Source organism: Falco punctatus, assembly GCF_963210335.1.
Source record: "Falco punctatus genome assembly, chromosome: 3".
Lineage (NCBI taxonomy): Eukaryota > Metazoa > Chordata > Aves > Falconiformes > Falconidae > Falco > Falco punctatus.
The window spans coordinates 48038175-48057250 of NC_137582.1; the positions used below are offsets into that span (position 1 = coordinate 48038175).

Here is a 19076-nt window from a genome sequence, read left to right on the forward strand (position 1 = left end):
TTAATGTAAAGAGAATTCTATTAAAAAAAAAAAACATTGTGCTAAATTATTATATTGGCTGTTTATTCCTTCATAGAGGCCTTGGACTTTTTAAATAACAGCTTTATGTGATGGGCTATTTCCTGCTTCACTTGAAGAGAACAAAGTGCGTCAGAGCTGTGGTAAACTTTGAAGTACCAAAGTGCCACCCTGCAGCTAACAACTTCTGTGTGAATGGCTGTGACTTGAGTCTGATTTGGAAAAAGTGTGTGTGATGATTCAGGTCATGGATTTCTAGTAAAGAATATTTTATGCAGCACAAGAAAGGATGATACCAAACTTGCTAAAAGGAACTGGAAGTCATATGACATTACATACCTTAATATGCCTTGATTTCCTGCCTGATGTCTTGCCCTAAAGAACAGTATTTGCCAGTGATTAAGGGGCACTCTGAGAGATCAAGAATTTTGTAGGGGTAAGATGCCCTGGCTACGGCTATCATTTTGATTTTGGGAAGGAAAGGAGTGGGGTAAAATGACCACTTCTCGCCTCTGTGGAACTAGAAAGTATCTGGAGGGCATTGTTTTATGGTTTCACTGGCTTTTGGGCAGTGTGCCCTGGAAGAAACATGAAAAGCTGTCGTATACTCACAGGATATGGCTAGTGAACACATGATCTAAAATACTGAATACGTACATGGCAAAAGCTCCTTTGTGGGATTTCTTATTGCCACTTCTCTCCACGTATCACCTTCACCCTTGTCTTCTGCAAGCCAGCACTCTACAGGGAGACAAATCTCTTCATGAGAAAGAGGTACTACTCTTTCAAGCCTGACTTCCTCCAGGTACCAACTGGGATCATTTCCAGTGTTATCGTGGCCAATGCGGATTTTATATAGCTGCCCAAGATCTCTGAGATTAATCTGTAATGACAAAAAAAAATCCAGGTTTTAATAACAAATTATAAGACTGTCTTTTAGCAATCCTTCTTATACTGGGCATGCAAGCTACATGTGCAGCTAACACAACCTAGAGTAATGGGGGTTTTGAGAAAATGAAGCCTTAATATACAATGAATCCCAGAGCAATTGAACAAAAGCAAATGGAGTAGTCTGCAAATGTAATTTTATTGATTTCACTACCCTGTTATTTAAAGTGACTAAAGGGCTTAACCAATTCAGTCTGGTTTTAGATGTCTTGACAGAATCCAGTTTGTAGTGTTATAATGTAAATGTCTATTTCTAGACAAATACTTTAACTAGCAGAATTACCTTCAGCCATTGCTGCATGAAATAATATATTTTGCAGTCCATACATTTACCATCAGCAAAGCCCTATTAACTATTCCTACCACTTATCGGTCTGCTATGGCCCACTTTTCTCATTGTCTTTTATTTTTATGTGCACTGGTGTCAGGGTGAACTGTTTCTGTGAGTGCTGACGCCACACTGCAGCAAATTTAAACAATAAAGCATGACTATGTCACATTGAATACTGCAGTCCTGAATAAGAGACACTTTGTTTTGGGCTGCAGAAGTTTTTTGAGCAAAGCTGATGGCAGGAACTTAAGCACAAAAGCAGAGTTAACTACTTTCATTTTCAGTGAATTGTTTGAAAGCTCAGGTATTGGGAAAAAAATTACAGATGAAAAAAATAACAAAAAGTAGTTGTTTCTTTTACCATTATACCAATTTTGTACTGTTTAGCATCAAAACAAAACTCAAAAAGACAAAAAATAGATTGACAAATAACTAACACCAACATTGCGCCAGTAGCCTGAATCACCAAAACGGGTGAACTAAGAAGTGTGTTTGAAAGTCCATTGCATCTGTTCTGGAAGATAATATTGATAAGCCTGCCCCACAGTGAGAGTTTCCTCTTCGATGTTTTTTGCTGAGGAAGACTAAAAGGCAATGCTCCTCTTCTCTGTGGAGCTGGGAAATATCAGAGACACTAGAGACATACCCTTTTCACTCTTCTGTTGAAATGTTTTCCCATGCATTGACACAGGCTAGTGTAACATTGACATTTCTTGGTCATGAGGAACATCATAGAAGAGAGTCTTAGCAGCCCTAATTGATCATCATTTTCTTGCATCCCTGAGGCAAGTCTGGCACAACTCAGTCTCATAACATGACATCATGACACATACACTAGCGGTGTAAAGTCTGGATAGAGTCACACTTACGTCCAAAGTAGTAGGTTTTCCTGTATTAAAACAGTCTGTTAAAGTAAGAAGTGCTAACTGAAGGCATGATTATAACATTAATGCAGTAAAACCATGTACATCAAAAATATGCTGCTAATACTCACAGCAGAATTACAGCAGCAGACAAAAAGCTCTGAAACTAACCACAAACGTAGCCAGGATATAGGCTGAGTTGCCATAATAACCATCTACAGCTTGTAGATGTAAATATACAAACCATAACGTAATAACAGCTACAAAGCAGAGACTTGTGCAGTGAGCAAGTGACCGCTAAGGTTCCCTTGCAAATAAATGTTACAATATTTTAGAACTGTCACCCTTTATTGTGAATTGAATAAAGTATAGTATTGGTGAACAATAAAGGTAGTGCTCTCCTGAGATCTAGGCACTGGCTGCTATTTGGTGCAGAAGTGTTAAAGGGCAATTTAGTAAATAAAGCACTGAAACTTTGTGACGTCATGGCCATGATTAAAATCTGGCATAAACCCTCTTGCAAGAGGAGTGTCACTGGCATCTTTGATTACAGTATTCATTACTATGTCTCTCGGTCAGTATCAGGAAACTGTCAAAGAGCCTCTTTTGTTTTCTGAAGCATCTATCAGTCATTTGGCTGTAAGGCAAACTGAAATATTATAGATAAAAAGAATTCTGCGTATCTATAGTGGGTATCATATGAGTTGGCTGACAAGTGAAGTTGTAACTTTCTTAATGATATTAATTTTATTTATCATACTATGCTAAAGTGCATTTTTCTCAGAAAGAAGTCTAAGATGGAAGTTGTGTTTCCAGGTGAATCTACAAAGCGTTTCGACATTGTAACATAGAATCATAGACTGCTTTGGGTTGGAAGGGATCTTTAAAGGTCATCTAGTCCAAGCCTTTTGCAATAAGCAGGCACATCTTCAGCTAGCTCAGGTTGCTCAGAGCCCAGTCCAACCTGACCTTGAAGGAAACCTTCAAGTGATGGGGCATCTACCACCTCTCTGGGCAATTTGTTCCAGTGTTTAACTACCCTCATTGTAAAAAATTTCTTCCTTATATCTAGTCTAAATCTTCCCTCTTTTAGTTTAAAACCTATCATAACAGGCCCCTCTGAAAAGTTTGTCCCCATCTTTCTTATAAGCCCCCTTAAGAACTGAAAGGGTGCAGTAAAGTCTCGTCAGACCCTTCTCTTCTCCAGGCTGAACAACCCCAACCCTCTCAGCCTGTCCTCACAGGAGAGGTGCTCCAGCCCTCTGATCATTTTTGTGACCCTCCCCTGGACTCGCTCCAACAGGTCCATGTCTTTCCTGTATTGAGGGCTCCAGAGCTGGATGCAGCACTCCAGGTGGGGTCTCACCAGAGCTGAGGGACAGGATCACCTCCCTCAACCTGCTGGCCACATTGTAGCTGATGTTTGGGAGACCACTGGTACACCTGGAGGGAAGAGCTCAGGAAAATAAGCAGTGATAGGATAGCTGACCAAGAAAGAAGAAAAAAAAAAAAAAAAGAAAAAAGAAAAAAGGAAAAAAGAAAGGCAATTTGAAAAAGGAGAGGAAAATGATGAAACCCATTCATCACCATATCACCATGTAGGGACTTCCTGTTACTAGGTAAACATGGCAATCCATCAAACCTAATCAAATGGAGTTTCAAGAAAAATCAGTACAGAACAGAAAGCTCTGTCTAGACCAGGAGATGCTCCTAGTTGCAAGCAGTTCAATTACATTCATTAAAGTCCTGTTTAGCATCTGTAAACATCCCTGTATTAGCGTCCTTCTGTACTTCCTATCCTTCCCTAACATTCACACTCTGAAAGACGACACAATATAACAAAATTAAGAAAGTTATGCACATGCTAAGTGGGAATTTGTCCAAAGTGTCAAGTCAAATGTAATTTGCTTGCTTTTGACTACAGTGAGGAAGAGTATATAGCATCTCAGTCTACTAGACTCACAAATTTTGTGGGTTTTGGAATGGTAAGCTATGCAGGGCATATAGGTAATGGCATATTTCTGAGACTGAAAGGTCTCCAAAATAATTAGAACACCGCCAGACTAATAACATGCTTAATAACACTTCTGTTTCTATCAAATGTTTATGGGTGTTCTGGGGGAAAAAAGTCATGTTTATTCTTGGTGGAAATTAAGGCAAGGATGTCAAGGCAGAGAGCAAATCGACTGTGTATGATGTTCTATAAGACATGTAATACAATTACAAAACTAGTTTCAGCTCCTGTTGTAGTTTTGGGGCTTGGAACAATTCATTTTGTTGTCAGATCAGATATCACATTGGTCTCTCAGTGGTATTGACTTGCTAACATGTTACTTATTGCCAGTCAGAATCCTGTCAAATGTATGTCAAATTTTGCTCTTGCAGTGAAATGCAGATGAAAAAATTCTCATAAGACAGTACAGCTAATAGTATTCTTTTACTGACATAAACACTGTATCCCGAGGTTGTTCCTTTATTTACAGTATTGTTTAAATTGCCTTTAACTTCTGCATGACTTGAACACAACCTGGCATTTACAAACCTAATTTCACAGCCAGAACATTTTGTAAAAAGTTGTAAAGCAAAGTTTACTTTATTGCCCTTATAAACTAAAACCTTAGTTCTATATTGTGGCACTATGGCTGCAAAAGTAACATTCCATTTTACATGGAAACAGCCTTTCTGACAGAACTGCAATAAACGGCCATGCAAAGAAGATAGGATGGGTCCCAGGACTAAAGCATCACTCTGGAAATCAGACAGCTAGATTCTATTCTTGGATCTGCTTTAAGCATCATGAGAAACTACATAATTCACAAGCCCACTTTGCTTCACTGTTGCAAGGACAACAGTTAGACATCTGTCTCTCACAGGAATGCTGCAAAGCTCTCTTCATAAATTTTAAGATACGAAGAAGACACAAGTCCAAAATTCTGTATATTTCTCTAAATTTTTTGGTTCATTTGGGGTTAGTTGCTATTTTTCCATAACTCAACTGGCAGATCAAAAATTATCAATTATAATTCTCCTAGCTAACTTTGTAAATCTAGTGTTTTCCCTCAAGGATAATGTGATCTCACTTACAGTTACCCAGTCTCTCATATAATCATGCAATTTCTGTTGTCGCTGGCAGTTGTGCAGACAGAATAATGGAGGAATAGCAACAAGCTGCTCAGCAGATATGTTGTAAATCTACTGAAGAACGTGGTCAATATAATAAAACCATTTCTCCACTACACCGTAATTGGATGTTGCAGGTACTCAAAGCTCCTAAATGACAAGGACACACAGAGATAGAAGACTGATGTATTTGCACATAGGTCTACACCGCTCAGAACAAATCTGCTAAAGTCCTAGCAACTGTACACTTGGGTTAGCAAAACAGTCCCTCAGACTGGCCAGTCCAGCTTCTCATGGCATTCTGCTGCTGGTGAGCATGGAATAGCAGTGTTGCAGTGAAAGTAAGCAGCTTGAGGCTCATCTTTGCTGGCCACTGCAACGGGGCACAGACACCTAATCCTCAACCAAGGTCAAAGCATTGAAGAGGTTCAAATTTAAAAAATACTAAAAATTGGTTTGCAAAGTTCCTTTCTCCCTGTAAATTCTTCAGCTTGATATAGCAGAGTTTGGACATGGATGGAAATTCAAAGTCATAAAATTTAAGATAACAGTTCGGGGATATGAAGCTGCCATTCTGATGTGGCTTACATTAGCCATGTATACAACATAAATAAGACCTAAACTCCTGCAGAGGTAACAAACAACGGCATGGAAACAGGTATCTCATTAAGGTAAAGGAATCTAGATATCACAGACATCAGATATATTTATCTTTTCTTAGGGATTGCCTATTAGAGAGATCTGGCAAGTGCCAACCTCAGCCTCTTCTCAGCAAAAAGTTTTATAGAACACTTGAATCATCCATCATTTATAGTTCACCTTTTGGTTGACTGTGAAACTCCTTCTAATGCGTCAATCGATTTGTGCCAAATTCTGCGATCAGCTCTAAAGGGGCTGGACCTCATACAGACCCTGCTTATGTGAGAGATTGCCAGCACTTATTAATGTTAATGATATTATTGTGAGTACAACAACAGTAGGAATTCTCTCTGTAGTATTTTTCTTCACTGTTACAGGCAATATTATCAACACTCATTATATTTTATAGTATCGGTACCAATATGTATTATTGAAAAAACTGTCCACCACTTTCAAGAGGGCCACATTTTCAGAGGTAGCTTTGCCTCAGCCACACCTACATGCTAAATGTTTGCAAGCAGTTACACAAGATTAGCCTGCTAATTTATACAACTGTATGCTTTGCTCATTGCTACTGTTTAGGTGTTTGTACAAGTATATGACTAAATCCTCTTCTTGCCAAAGGCAATGGAACATTTTCACTACATCATGCATTAGAAAACTCGGCCTTGCTTTTTGAAATTGAAGCTTAACAAAGCTTGTATTTTACAATTTGTCTCTAAACATAAATTAAAATGTAGGTTTATCAGCATGAAGTTCTTCCTAAAGAGGATGCAAGGACTAAATTTTAATTTCATTTCTAAATGAGCTATGCAAACAGTCTTTTCAGTCCCTTGCATACCTATGACATTTTGAGTGGAGTCCATAAGACCTATCTTCATGTACTTGAGATGTTTAACTAAGTGAAAAGTTCCTTGGCTTAACAAGAACTTTAGTGGAAAGATACTTCAGTAAAAGGATGGAAAGAATATGTGTAATGACTCCATTTCTCTTTTATATACTGGAATAAGCAAAATAACATCACTGTGTTCCTGTTGTACAGAAAGTACGCTACAAACTTTTTGAAATAAACTCAAGCTAGCATGACAATCATTTGGAAAAGTCAACACTTCAGAAGCAGCTACACCAAAATCCCAATGTCTAACAAAACTGCTAGAGGCTATACTTGAACGGACAGTTATTTATTTCATGTAAGGCCACCTCATTAACAGAATTTCAGAGAAGTCATGTGCAGCAGCTGGATTCCCAAAATAAAAAGAAATCATTTACTGCATTAGTTTAACTTCTATAGCATCTGCATATGATGGAGAAATCTTTGGAAGTGGAAGATATTTTTAAATTTTGAGCATGCAGCTGGTAAATGTTGCCAAAAATATCACAACTAATGTACAGGTAAAGTATCCAGAGTCTGCCCACAGTGCTTGCATTTTCCAGATGTCTGAATTCATCCAATTTGTTAATTGTGTCCAACAAACTTGGCACGTTTACACACTAACTCAAGAATTCGAATATGTCACAGGTGCTCACATAGAAATTTAACAGTCTCGTGAAAAAGGTGGATAGAGACATGTAAGGAGTAGGATTAAAGGCCACACAAAAACTGGCATTTTTTCCCACTTCATACTTGCTTCAGTCACAAAGCTGTGTAAACAAGTACAGCTCATTGCACAGTGACAGTTAAATACTTTCTTTTTCAGTTCATTCAAGCTCTTTTAATTTTGTAGCTAGTCCAGTATCAATGCTTAATCACTTGACCTTCCTATACAGGCTAACAACGTGCTACTATTCCCTAACATGGATGCCAATTATCTGTTACCAGGTTAATTAAAGAAAGGAAACGTCACACTGTTGTTACGTGCTAAAATAATGGTACCAGCAGACAGCTTATTTTTTCCACCCTCAAGTACTACAAATAGGAAAAAGTTTGAAGAGTAACATTAAAGCTCAGAATAACTTCTCTTTTACATTGTGGTTAATTAAATTGTGCCGACACCAAGTATTTATGGTATCAGGGTGTCAGTTCCTGAAAGTAAGCACAAAACTCCCGTTAGGAGAATGTAGCTACTTATATAAGTGAGTTTTTCTGAGTGATTTGTGTTTTTCTGAGTCAGACCAGGAGTATTTTACTGGACTTGAAACTTTCCACAGTGCTTAGGTGAGGAGTTAAAACACTGCCTGCCAGAGGATGTTAACTGGGATACAGCTTAGCACTGGTTGTAAGAAGGCTCAACAAAGGTCAGGTCATGCAAGAAAACTGAAGCTTTATTTGACCTTCACCACATGCATGCACATCATGCTAATGGAATGATGCTGTGATTGGACAAGTGCACCTTACGCATGAAGAAGTGATACATGGTAAGAAAGATTATGCTGGTGGGCACATAAAAGTGCTTCAGAGTCTGAAGGCATATGAAGAGTCATTTAAGAAAAGGTACAGAGTAGTCACCTCAGTCTACAACTTAAGAGTAGGACTAGATCTCTGATTTACTTTCCTTTTGACAGTTGTTTCTATGATACCCTGACAGATTATGAACCAGCCTCTGCAATATATGTCTGTCATCTCCTGGTGGATTCACAGCAATATTTATCATTCAGGCATGAAGTCATCAGCTCAGAAAAAAAGGTTACATCTGACGATTTCTTCTCTGAACAATGTAGGTTACTGTGAGCCCATCAGACTTCGATTTTCTGTATTGCCTTCCAAGGGACTAAAGGATTTTGTTTTATATCATCCTAATGTAAAGAATGCCAACAGCCTTCTGGTCTGTAGTAGGAAGAATGTTGCCAACAGATCAAGGGAGGTGAATATTTCCCTCTACTCAGCCCTGATGAGACACACCAGGAGCACTGTATCCAATTCTGGGCTCCCCAGTACAGAAAGAATCCAGTTTTTACTGGCCATGAATATGATTAAGGGACTGGAGCATCTCTCACATGAGGAAACACAGAAAGCTGGGACTGTTCAGCCTGGAGAGGAGAAAGCTTAGGGGAGGATCATATGAATCTGCAGAAAAACCTGATGGGAGGGGCTAAAGAGCCAGACTCCTCTCAGTGGTATCCAGTGAGCAGTCAAGAGACAATGGGCGCAAGCTGAAACACCGTAAATTCCACTTAAATATATAAGAAAAAAAAAAAAAAGGGTGAGTGGTCCAGTGTTGGAACAGATTACCCAGAGAAGCTGTAGAGTGGGAGATATTCAAAACCCGACTGGACAGTGTCCCAGGCAGCCTACTCTAGCTGGCCTTGCTTTGAGCAAGGGGCTGGACTAGTAAATCTCCGGTGATGCCTCCTAACCTCAACTACTCTGTAACTGTGTAGCACTCAGTGCAATGGCATCACCTTATTGACATAATTATCTCTAGGGTGAGAACACGATTCAGCATCGCTAGTACTAATTCCTATAATGCACAATGAAAATAATTTTTGCAGAAGATAGAACTGTTAAAGGGCTGCCGAAGAGCTGGCCATATAAACTAAGGGCCATCACAAAATGTATCTCTTCACCATCTTCTGTTTCAATGCAAGAAAAATTGATCTCATCTCGTTTAGTATAAGGCCTGCACTGTGTAGTGTCAATTCTCTTCATAGAGTTGTACTAAGCCCAAACAAAAAAAAAATATTTTTAAGAGCAAGAGAGAATAAGCCATACATTAGTCATACCACTTACTTCTGAAAAGCGCTCGGATACTGAGATGATGGGAGGCATAAGAATATGAATAGAAAATGGCTGAGAGGAAGGCAAGGCAAGAGGAGCATGGATTAGTAAAGTCAGAAGCTGGATTTGGGCACTTGATATAGGAAAGTGGGGGAGCTCTTAACAGGGAGATGCTTAACAAAGGAAACTGGTGTCACAGCATTTCAGAAACAACCCTCTGAAGACTACCAGGGGGGGCTAAACGGACAGCGTAACCTGGGAGGGAGAAGTGACTCAAGAGAGACAGAGAGGGGGTCTTAATGTACATTTGTCTTGGACTTGTGTTGCCATCAGGTAGCAAAACAAAAAAGATGTTTTACAGATAAATGGCTGAAAGATTAAACCTAAAATTGAGTGCTTAAATTTCTCTCAAGAAACTACCTTAGAAGGGAAAAACTTACATACATAATACACACTGTACTGCAGATTTACAGTACAGCATCACGTTCATTCCCTCATTTCTTGAATATGAGATTAATTGTGTTTTTCTCCAAGATTGTTTGTGACATTTTTACAATCCTTGTATGTTGCTTTCTTGGAACAAGCTAAAATTTGCCTCATGCACAGCCTGTGGCTGATGAAGATCATTTTACACACTTCTCCCTTTTATCTCAGTAAGGAATAAGGTTCATGTTGTTACCACATACATTTTGTAGAGAAACGGACAGTTTCAAGTTGAGTTAAAGCCAGCAGTATGACTGTTTTGTGCTGCCTTAAGTGTATCTGATTAAAGCCTGAGTTTCTCTAAGCTTTATTCAACCATTTCTGGACCTAAATGGCCGTTATGGCAAACAGGGACAGGTGCAAAATAGCAGGACACAAGCTATGCCCAGCTTTTAGGCACTGGCAGTCCCAAGGCTAAGAGAGGGGATAGCTACATTAGTGCTTATGGTCACTTTAGCAATCTTCCCACTTAGGAAGAATTCTCACTGAGCTCATTACAGGCTCTTTTATTTTAACAATAGGAGGAAAAGCATGAAAATGGATTTGTTTCAACCTCTTTTTATAAAATTAGGTTTTATCCCCACTGTTTCTCATTTTACTTTAGAGATCTCAGCTTTGACTGATGAAAGAATGAATATGGATACAGGATACAGGAATGAAAGACACACAGTGAAACATAACAGATTCTTACAGCCCGTAGGGCTGATTCTAAAGGGAAAACTGTCAATTAATAATGCATAGATTATTTAAAATTACTGATAATTTCATTTAAACAGGAGGAAACCAAAATGAAAAGCAACAGATAAACTTCTAAGTGTAACGCCTCCATGTGATACAATACAGCATAAAGAACACCTGAGGAACACAGTTCTTTACAAACAACGTACATGTGACTGGAAGGAAAAAGGCTGGGTTTAACACTGTAATAATCTCATCATAGGAACATTGTTTATTAAGTTTTATGATCAAGTATCTCTGCAAGTATTAGTAGGAGCCCTGCTTTTCATCTACCTATATTACTTTCTGGCATGTTGCCCTGATAGAGTATGGCAGTGTTTAAAGGCTGTTTGTACAGATGAAGAAACCTTAAATAGTGTGACTGGATATGGCACCAGCTTTACAAGTTAGAGAAATGGGCTCATGCAGAAAAATTCACACCAGGGATGGATTCCGGTTACCATTTCTCCTAAAACACCATGCATACTCCCATGTCCCATGCTTGCAAACATGAAACAACTATCTTCCTTACAAAGGCACCCATCAACTACAAAATAGAACTTAAGAGTAAAGTGAAGATTTTGAAGATTTCTTAGAAAAAAGTCCAGGACTCTTAATAGCTTAATATATTGTTATTTGAGATACACTTGACAATGCATCGAGATCAGGAAGACCAATACTTCCCTAAAGAGATTGCAGAGCTGATAATGAAGCAAACTTACAAAGCAAAATGTGGAAGAATTCTTGTTAGGGAGGTGCTAGGTCCTGCCACTCTCACTAACACTAGCATGCAATATTTTGAAAGCGGACGCACTGCACCAGTCAGTGCTTTTACTGACTTCATTATTACTGGAAGAGCAGAACTTGTACCTGAAGGTATGGAATTATTCTGTATCAAAGTAATAAAAATTGAGAGACTGTAGCTGGTTTTACAGAAAATAATAGGCTTATAGTCTTCTGCTTAGTTCTCTTTGACACAAAAAGGAATATTTGCCATGATCAAACATTAAAAGACTACTTATAAAAAGAATTTCTTTATCAAACAATGTGTACACTCATAAAAGATAATTTGCCATCTTTCAGAGAATGATGATGCAGAATATAGGGCTCTGGAGAACGTAATTTGCAATATAATTAAAGCTCCAGTGTCTTGAGCAACTCAACATACTGCCAAAATCAGTATTTTTGAAATAGTGAGAAATACTCAGGGACTGTGATGACACCAGAGGAAAATGCAAGAAACAGATCACAGTTTTGATGAAAGCTGTGACTTATGGTAGATTGATGTCCCTCTATTGGAGGAGGAATGACTCTCAACAGAAAAATTATGTCCTGAAAACTATGTCTGAATAGTAACAGAAGCAGAAAACCATAGCCTAGAAGTAGTTTCTTTGAACACGCAGGAACAATTACAAAGCAGAAAGGGAAATTCATCAAATTTAAATTCCTTTGCTTTCCCATTCCCAAATTGTTCATCCCTGACTTTCCCATCTGGTAGGAAAAAATTGCTAAGCCACACGGGTAAATATAGTGCAGTTTAAACACAACTATCTTGTGAGAACCTAGAACCCAAGAATTCAGCCAGAAAGAAAAACTCCCTTCATTGACAATCACTGTAAATTACCTTCAGTGAATTTCACATGCTACCATCATATGGAAACCTCCAAGGGCAATAACCTTGTTACATTCTACCTCCATTACACTGACTAGGTTTTAATCTAATTTACACAAACCTTAATCAGAGATAGCCAAAGTTAATGAAGTCACACCAGCTATATACAGCAATGCAAGAAACATCAAAATCAAGTTCTTGATGAGCAACAAAATTTCAGGGGTATATAGAGGAGCACCACTGGATTTACTCAAGTTTTAATAACTTCCTTTTTTTATTACTTTAAACATTACTGAATATTCACTACTTACTGTTAGGTAACCAAGTTACCATGCATTTAACTGTACTTTCTATCAGGTTACTATTCTTTATTTTTATTAAGAGAATTTAGTACAGTTTTGTCTCATTTTCTTTTTGTGGGCCATTTCTCTGTCATCTCTTGTCACATATCTGTGTCCAAAGGGATTTTGAAATGAGATGGTATTTTGATTGGTTTGGTGGGATATGATTGTGATTATTTTTTCCACTATATTATGTTGAACTCTTGTGGCTCCCTGCATCAGTTAACACTTTCTTTAAAAAAAGGGGGGTTACCTGAAGTTTAAATAGCCTTCAAATACGCAGCACATTCCTTCACAAAGGCTGCAAATCAAGGACCATTTAATCAAGATTTTACCCAATGTAGTTAACAGATTAAAGTGGTGTAATAGAAATTGATAAGGGCTATTCAATTTTTCTGCAACTCCACAGTTTTTAGCAATATTGATGTTATTACACTGTGCTCTTAATGTTGGAAAACTGTAGAGTTACAAAGTGCTCAAATATTTGCAGGACACAAGTTTCTTTTGGATTAACAAAAATCTCAGCTACCTGATCAAATTGAGGTGTTTAAGGGGAAAAAATATGTGGGAAAAAGAAGAAAAAATACTTTATCTGTTCTGTTCTTTCTCTCTCCATTGATCAGCACAGATTGAAAGTCAAGTAAGTGGTTTTGAGAAATAATGGATGGACAGTAATCTGATTAACCTTGAAACTTTGATGGTGTGGTTAGAATTCAGGGAGAAGACTTCTCAAGAACATCTGAAGTTTAAAGGTCTCATTACACATGAGTTTAAAAGTTTGATTATACAATTAGATCTTGTGAAATGTTTAAGTTGTACTCCTCAGTGCAGATTCATTGCACCTAAACTGCACCAAAGTGCTGCACCTAGCCTCCAAGCCTCTTCCAGGCTTTCCGTGGTATATCACCAAAGAAAAACATCAGGCACAAAGACCTAGGTACAGTATAGAAGACCTAAACCTGGCTGCTAGTGTGGATAGCACCAGATCATCAGAGCTCCCCCTAAACCCAAAACACAGCATTGTATCAGCTACTAAGAAGAAAATTAACTCTCTCCTCAGCCAAAACCAGGACAACTAGGTATCAGGTCTTTGATGCTGGAAGGATGAAAATTATGCATTTAGAAACATACTTTCCCTTCCAAAGAGAAAGAAAACAAGCAAATGTTCTTGGTACTTCCCTCAATGAACTGGATAAATGAGCAAGAACTTGCTGTCAGACAGCATTAATCAGGTGACTAAATATCCAGGATGATTATCTAGCTGGAGTTATTTGCGAAGGAACACTTACATTTTGTATTCAGGTAAACACTGATTTCACCTTCCTGTTTTGATATGAGATAATCTTAAACCAGCATTATCTGCAAACTTTAGCCAAGTTACTTTCAACTTCAATAAAAGTAAGGGAAAGACCACCATTAATTTGCCTCTGCAAGATCTTACATATAAATACTTCAATCTGGAAAACAAAAATTTAACTTCCTGTCCTATCTGTCACTGATTCCCCATCATCTGTTTACTATGCATGAATTATTTCAACCTAAATGAGGTATCACAGATTTAATGGTTGCAACAGGTACAGTCCTGAGGAACTATAGGGACTGGAGAAATTGTAGGATTTATAGGAACTTGGAGAAGCCCTGGGAAATGTCATGCTTCTGAAGCACTCTCAGAGGTTTCTCTGAAGAAGAAAGAAATCTCTCCATTTCTTCAGAGGAGTAGGATATCACTAGTCTAAATCATCTGAGTTAAGCTACTCAGTGTGATTTGACTCTAGGCCCTAGCCATCCCCCCTTTCCTTCTTACTTTTTCCAAGAAGAGGTTCACATGACAGTGTGCTTCAGTGAAAGTCTGAGGAAACCCATGGAAGAACTTAAGAGTGGTCACTTCCAAAGATGGCTATGCAACACAAGCCATAGCCAGGGCTATCTTGCTACATCAACACAAAAAAAAAAAAAAGCAGTTTTTTATACCTCAGCAAATGAACATCTAGTTAAAAGTAGCACATCAAGCAGATGCAGGTATGAAGCAGATGCTGAGAGTGCTATGTCTGCTGGATGCAGTTCTGAATACATTTGCTGGTCCAAATCTTACTATCATAAAAGTCAGCCACTCCCTCAGAAATACTTAGTGATCCTTACATATTGCTTTGAGTCCTTTTTATTACCACAATTATTCAGTTTTGAGAAAAGCTCTTTTGCATATGTTTTGAATTCTCCAGTGTTTATAGAACAGCCATATTATACCTTAAATGTATCTTCATTGTTGGGATTAAACAGCTGGTGTCTCCCAGATCCCAAAATAATAGGACCAGAAGCTCTGTTTTCTCCATAAGCGTAGAGGGACACTGTTGCTGTTGTGCCAGCTGTTTCAAAATCCCCAGTGACTACAGTAATCTTCCAGTCTCCTTCTGTAAAGTAAAAAAATAAAATCAAAATGCTTTTATAACCGTTACTGATATGTAGTCAGTTACTTCAAAGTTACTTGAAAGATATAAATAAAAGTGTGGTTTATCCCAGGGACTGCAGCTATTATATTAGATAGATAGATGCACACACACACACACACAGAGACACCTAAAAGGTAATGATGCTGGGAGAAGCAACGGAAGATTGGCTAAATACTACATCATTCAAACTTATCTTAGGCAAGTTGCATAACTTTAATGATTTGGGAGGTTTGCAGTGTACTAAAGCTGGAAATATGGACACAGAGCCTAGTGAGATTCCTAGCCATAACACTGTGGGTCATCACAGGAAAAGCCCAAACTCCAGAATTTGGATTATGACAACACCTATAACCAAGAAATGCAACAGGAAAAAGCTATCAAAGCATCCCAATTAAGTACAATTTCCTTTCATTTTACGTTGATGTGACATACCAAGAGCTCCATTTGCCTGAATGGAGGTATGTCATTGGGATTAGCATGAAAAAAAAAGATTTTTGAGGATGAGGACTCATCAGAAAATCATTTTGTATAAAACTTCCCTGATACTAAAATGTCATCTCTGCTCTCATACAATGTACAAAAGTTATTTCAATATCTGAAAGAAGCTTAATGTAAACCTCCTTTTTTAAAAAGAACAATTCAGGATTGGAAAATGCATTTCTACATCTGAAAAGCTGGGATGGCACTCTGTCCACCCCTCTTTTGGTTACAGCTTTTGCCTGTATGAAACAAGTTCCCCTTAGTGACTTAAATTCATTCTGTGCAAGGCAAACAACAAATGAAATACCAGCCCACAGCCGTCTTATAAACAAATGCCACAGCATACACTGCAGTTTTATTAATAGAAAGCTGTCTGGTAGTGCCTGCATGAATTAAATCTGTTGTCTGACAGAAGCATTTATCTTGGGTCAACCCCATTATCCCTCAGTAATTTGCCACACAAAGACCTAACTGGAGCAGGAAGTTTGATCTGTTTTCCAAGTTTTTGAGGTCTGGCTGACACCTGATTTTGGAAGATGGCATATTTTTAAATATGCATAAATACACAGCTGGGAATGCAGAAAACAGCAACAGCTCATTTGGTTGGTCAATCGAACCTGGCCAGCAGGTCAAGGGAGGAGATTCTGCCCCTGTACTCTGCTCTGGTGAGATCCCACCTGGAGTACTGCATCCAGCTCTGGGGAGTCCAGCACAAGAAAAACATGGACCTGTTAGAGTAGGTCCACAGGATGGCCATGAAAATGATCAGAGGGCTGGAACACTTCTCCTGTGAAGAAAGGTTGTCATTCTGCCCGGAGAAGAGAAGGTTCCAGAGAGACCTTATTGCAGCCTCTCAATATATGAAGGAGGGCTTATAAGAAAGGCAAAGACTTTTTACCAAGACCTGTAACAGGCCAAGGGAAATGGTTTTAAAAAGAGGGTAAATTTAGACAGGACATGAAAAGAATTTTTTTATGATACAGGTGGTAAGACACGGGAACAGGTTTCCCAGAGAAGTGGTAGATGCCCCATCACTGGAAGCATTCAAGGTCAGGCTGGATGGGGCTTTGAGCAACCTGGACTAGTGAAAGATGTCCCTGTTCAGGGCAGGGGGGTGGACTATATCTTTTAAGATCTCTTCCAAGCCAAACCATTATATGATTCTATAAAGGAAGTGAATCATCTGATTTCCACTAAAAATTACAAGACTCCAGCTTGTAACAAGCTCTTTTGTGCCTTTGAAAATTTGCATCCTCACAGCTTTCTCTATAGACTCACTTTCATGACAAAAGAACCATAGCACCAGGCTACAAAAGGATCAACAAAGGGTGAAAAGCCTCTATACACTGAAGGTAGAAACAAAGAGCATAAAGCAGGAGCTCCTTGCCCTGTAGAAGAGCTCATATACCAAAAAAGTTAGCCTTTCCTGTTTTCAAACAATATAATATCAATTCCTTAAAGACAAAGTTCCATTGGACCATTTGGTTGGAAAATAAGGACAATTCAATTTATGAGAATGATGCAGACAAATGGTAAAATATGAACCACTGCTCCTCCTAAAAATTAAAAAAAAAAAAGTCATTCAGAAACAAATATTCATTTAAAAGCAGGCAAAATGTGTTTTCTTTTGGACTTGTTCATTGTCTGATTTCTTGTACCTCAAGTGCTTTTGATGGCCTTTTCTATTCTATTATCCTCTCCAAGTCTGTCTTTTGTTAAGCAATGCAGTTTTGAAACCACACAGTTGTACTCTTGAGACTGTATGTTCTACCTAGCTCAGCTCCTGCCTCCAGAGGGTAAGTGTAGTAAGTGTACACACAAGTACAACTCTCAAGACAAAAAAGGGAATCAAACTTCCACAAAAACATAAAAAAAAGGTTTTGTTTGTACTTCTATATATAGACTTTGAGGGTTTTTCTTTTTCTGGAAACAACTAGGACTTTGTGTTTGAACATCAATGTGAGTACAGGAGAAGAATCCTAAAATTTCTAATCTCTTTGATGCCAGAAATCCTCGTTGCATTCCTGCATGCTTTCAAATAGAAACTGGAGACGGTAAGTATTACAAACACATAATTCTCATTCTCTTTGGCATAGAAAGTTGGTAGAATACCGGTAATTCCTTAATGACTGAAGAGGAATACACATGAGGAGAAAAGAATACAGAAAATGTGTAATGAGGTGACTTTCATTTTGAATACATGGATGAACAGATTACTTTTCATAATTTTTTCTTTCTAGAATATTAGAAACAATACAATACATTAGAAAGTTCTACTTCCCAGAAAAAAATCTGTTTTACAAAAAAAAAACAAAAACCCAACAAAAAAAAACCCAAACAACAAGTTAGATTGAATGAAAATTATATATTATAAAAGCTCATGGGAAAAAAAGTAAATGAACAAAATCTCAGATGAATAAACCCAAACAACAAGTTAGATTGAATGAAAATTATATATTTTAAAAGCTCATGGGAAAAAAAGTAAATGAACAAAATCTCAGATGAATTACTCATCCAGGAATCGGAGCAGTCCTTGCAGATATGGGCTACACAATCTCAAGTCCCTTTCCCACTGTTCCATATTCCAACAAGTGCCCCAAACAAGAGGGTATTTGGTGCATGTGCTTTTGTCTGCCTAACTCTCACTGAGGCATTTACAATAAATCCACCTTGTGTTTCCATGAAACAATCTGCTTTGACAAGGGGTAAGTTTTGTCAATGAGAACGGTGCTCAGCTCTTCCGGACAGCACAAAGACATTTGTCCCACAGGGTCAGGGTGAGAGCGCTGTGAATAAAATGTTCACTGCAAGACCAAGCCCATCTCCACTGAAGACAGGCCAGTGGGATATACACTTAGTTTATTCCTGCTCTTTGTCTTCTTTTGTTTGGCTTATGGGACAATTTTTATGCACTGCAACTTTTACTGTGTAACCAGACAAGCAAAGCTTAAAAGACACAGCATAAACACCCAGCTATAGGTGCAGAAAGGACTAAGCAGACTGATTTGATCTATGTAAAGGCAGATCTCTAGATGCTTGCCTTGTGGAAGCAAGGCACGCAGAACAGCTACAGTACAAAGAGCGATGAACAGATAGAAAATTAAAGCCTCCTGAAAAAGGCATAGAAGGGAAGAAGGACAAAGATACTTATGATCCAAAATACAGCTTATATGATTTGAACATAATTTGTAAAATAACCGGGTACCAATTTTGTCATTAACTGCCACAGGGACACTATTTAAGACAAGATATTTGGGGCTTTGTGGATATCTTGAGCGATAAAATGAATTATGAATAAACATTTTCAAACTTTCTCACAACATCTTCTAAATTATTGTTCAATCTAAAGCATGAAGCACTTCTCACAGCTGAGAAATGGTTACATGTTATTAAGAAATGTAATTTAATCTGTGCTGGTTGCA

The 19076-nt window shown here is 38.2% G+C and overlaps 1 protein-coding gene across 1 annotated transcript in view; it reads right to left on the reverse strand.

Moving 5' to 3' along the window:
• Window positions 1-19076, reverse strand: part of LOC308060261 (lipoxygenase homology domain-containing protein 1-like) — a gene marked incomplete at its 5' end in the record, with an annotated part of 211124 nt that overhangs the window by 131539 nt on the left and 60509 nt on the right. The window contains 2 exons of the mRNA XM_080378728.1: window positions 676-901; window positions 14972-15135. Coding sequence (XP_080234854.1) covers window positions 676-901; window positions 14972-15135 — 390 coding nt within the window. The remainder of the gene's footprint in view (window positions 1-675; window positions 902-14971; window positions 15136-19076) is intronic.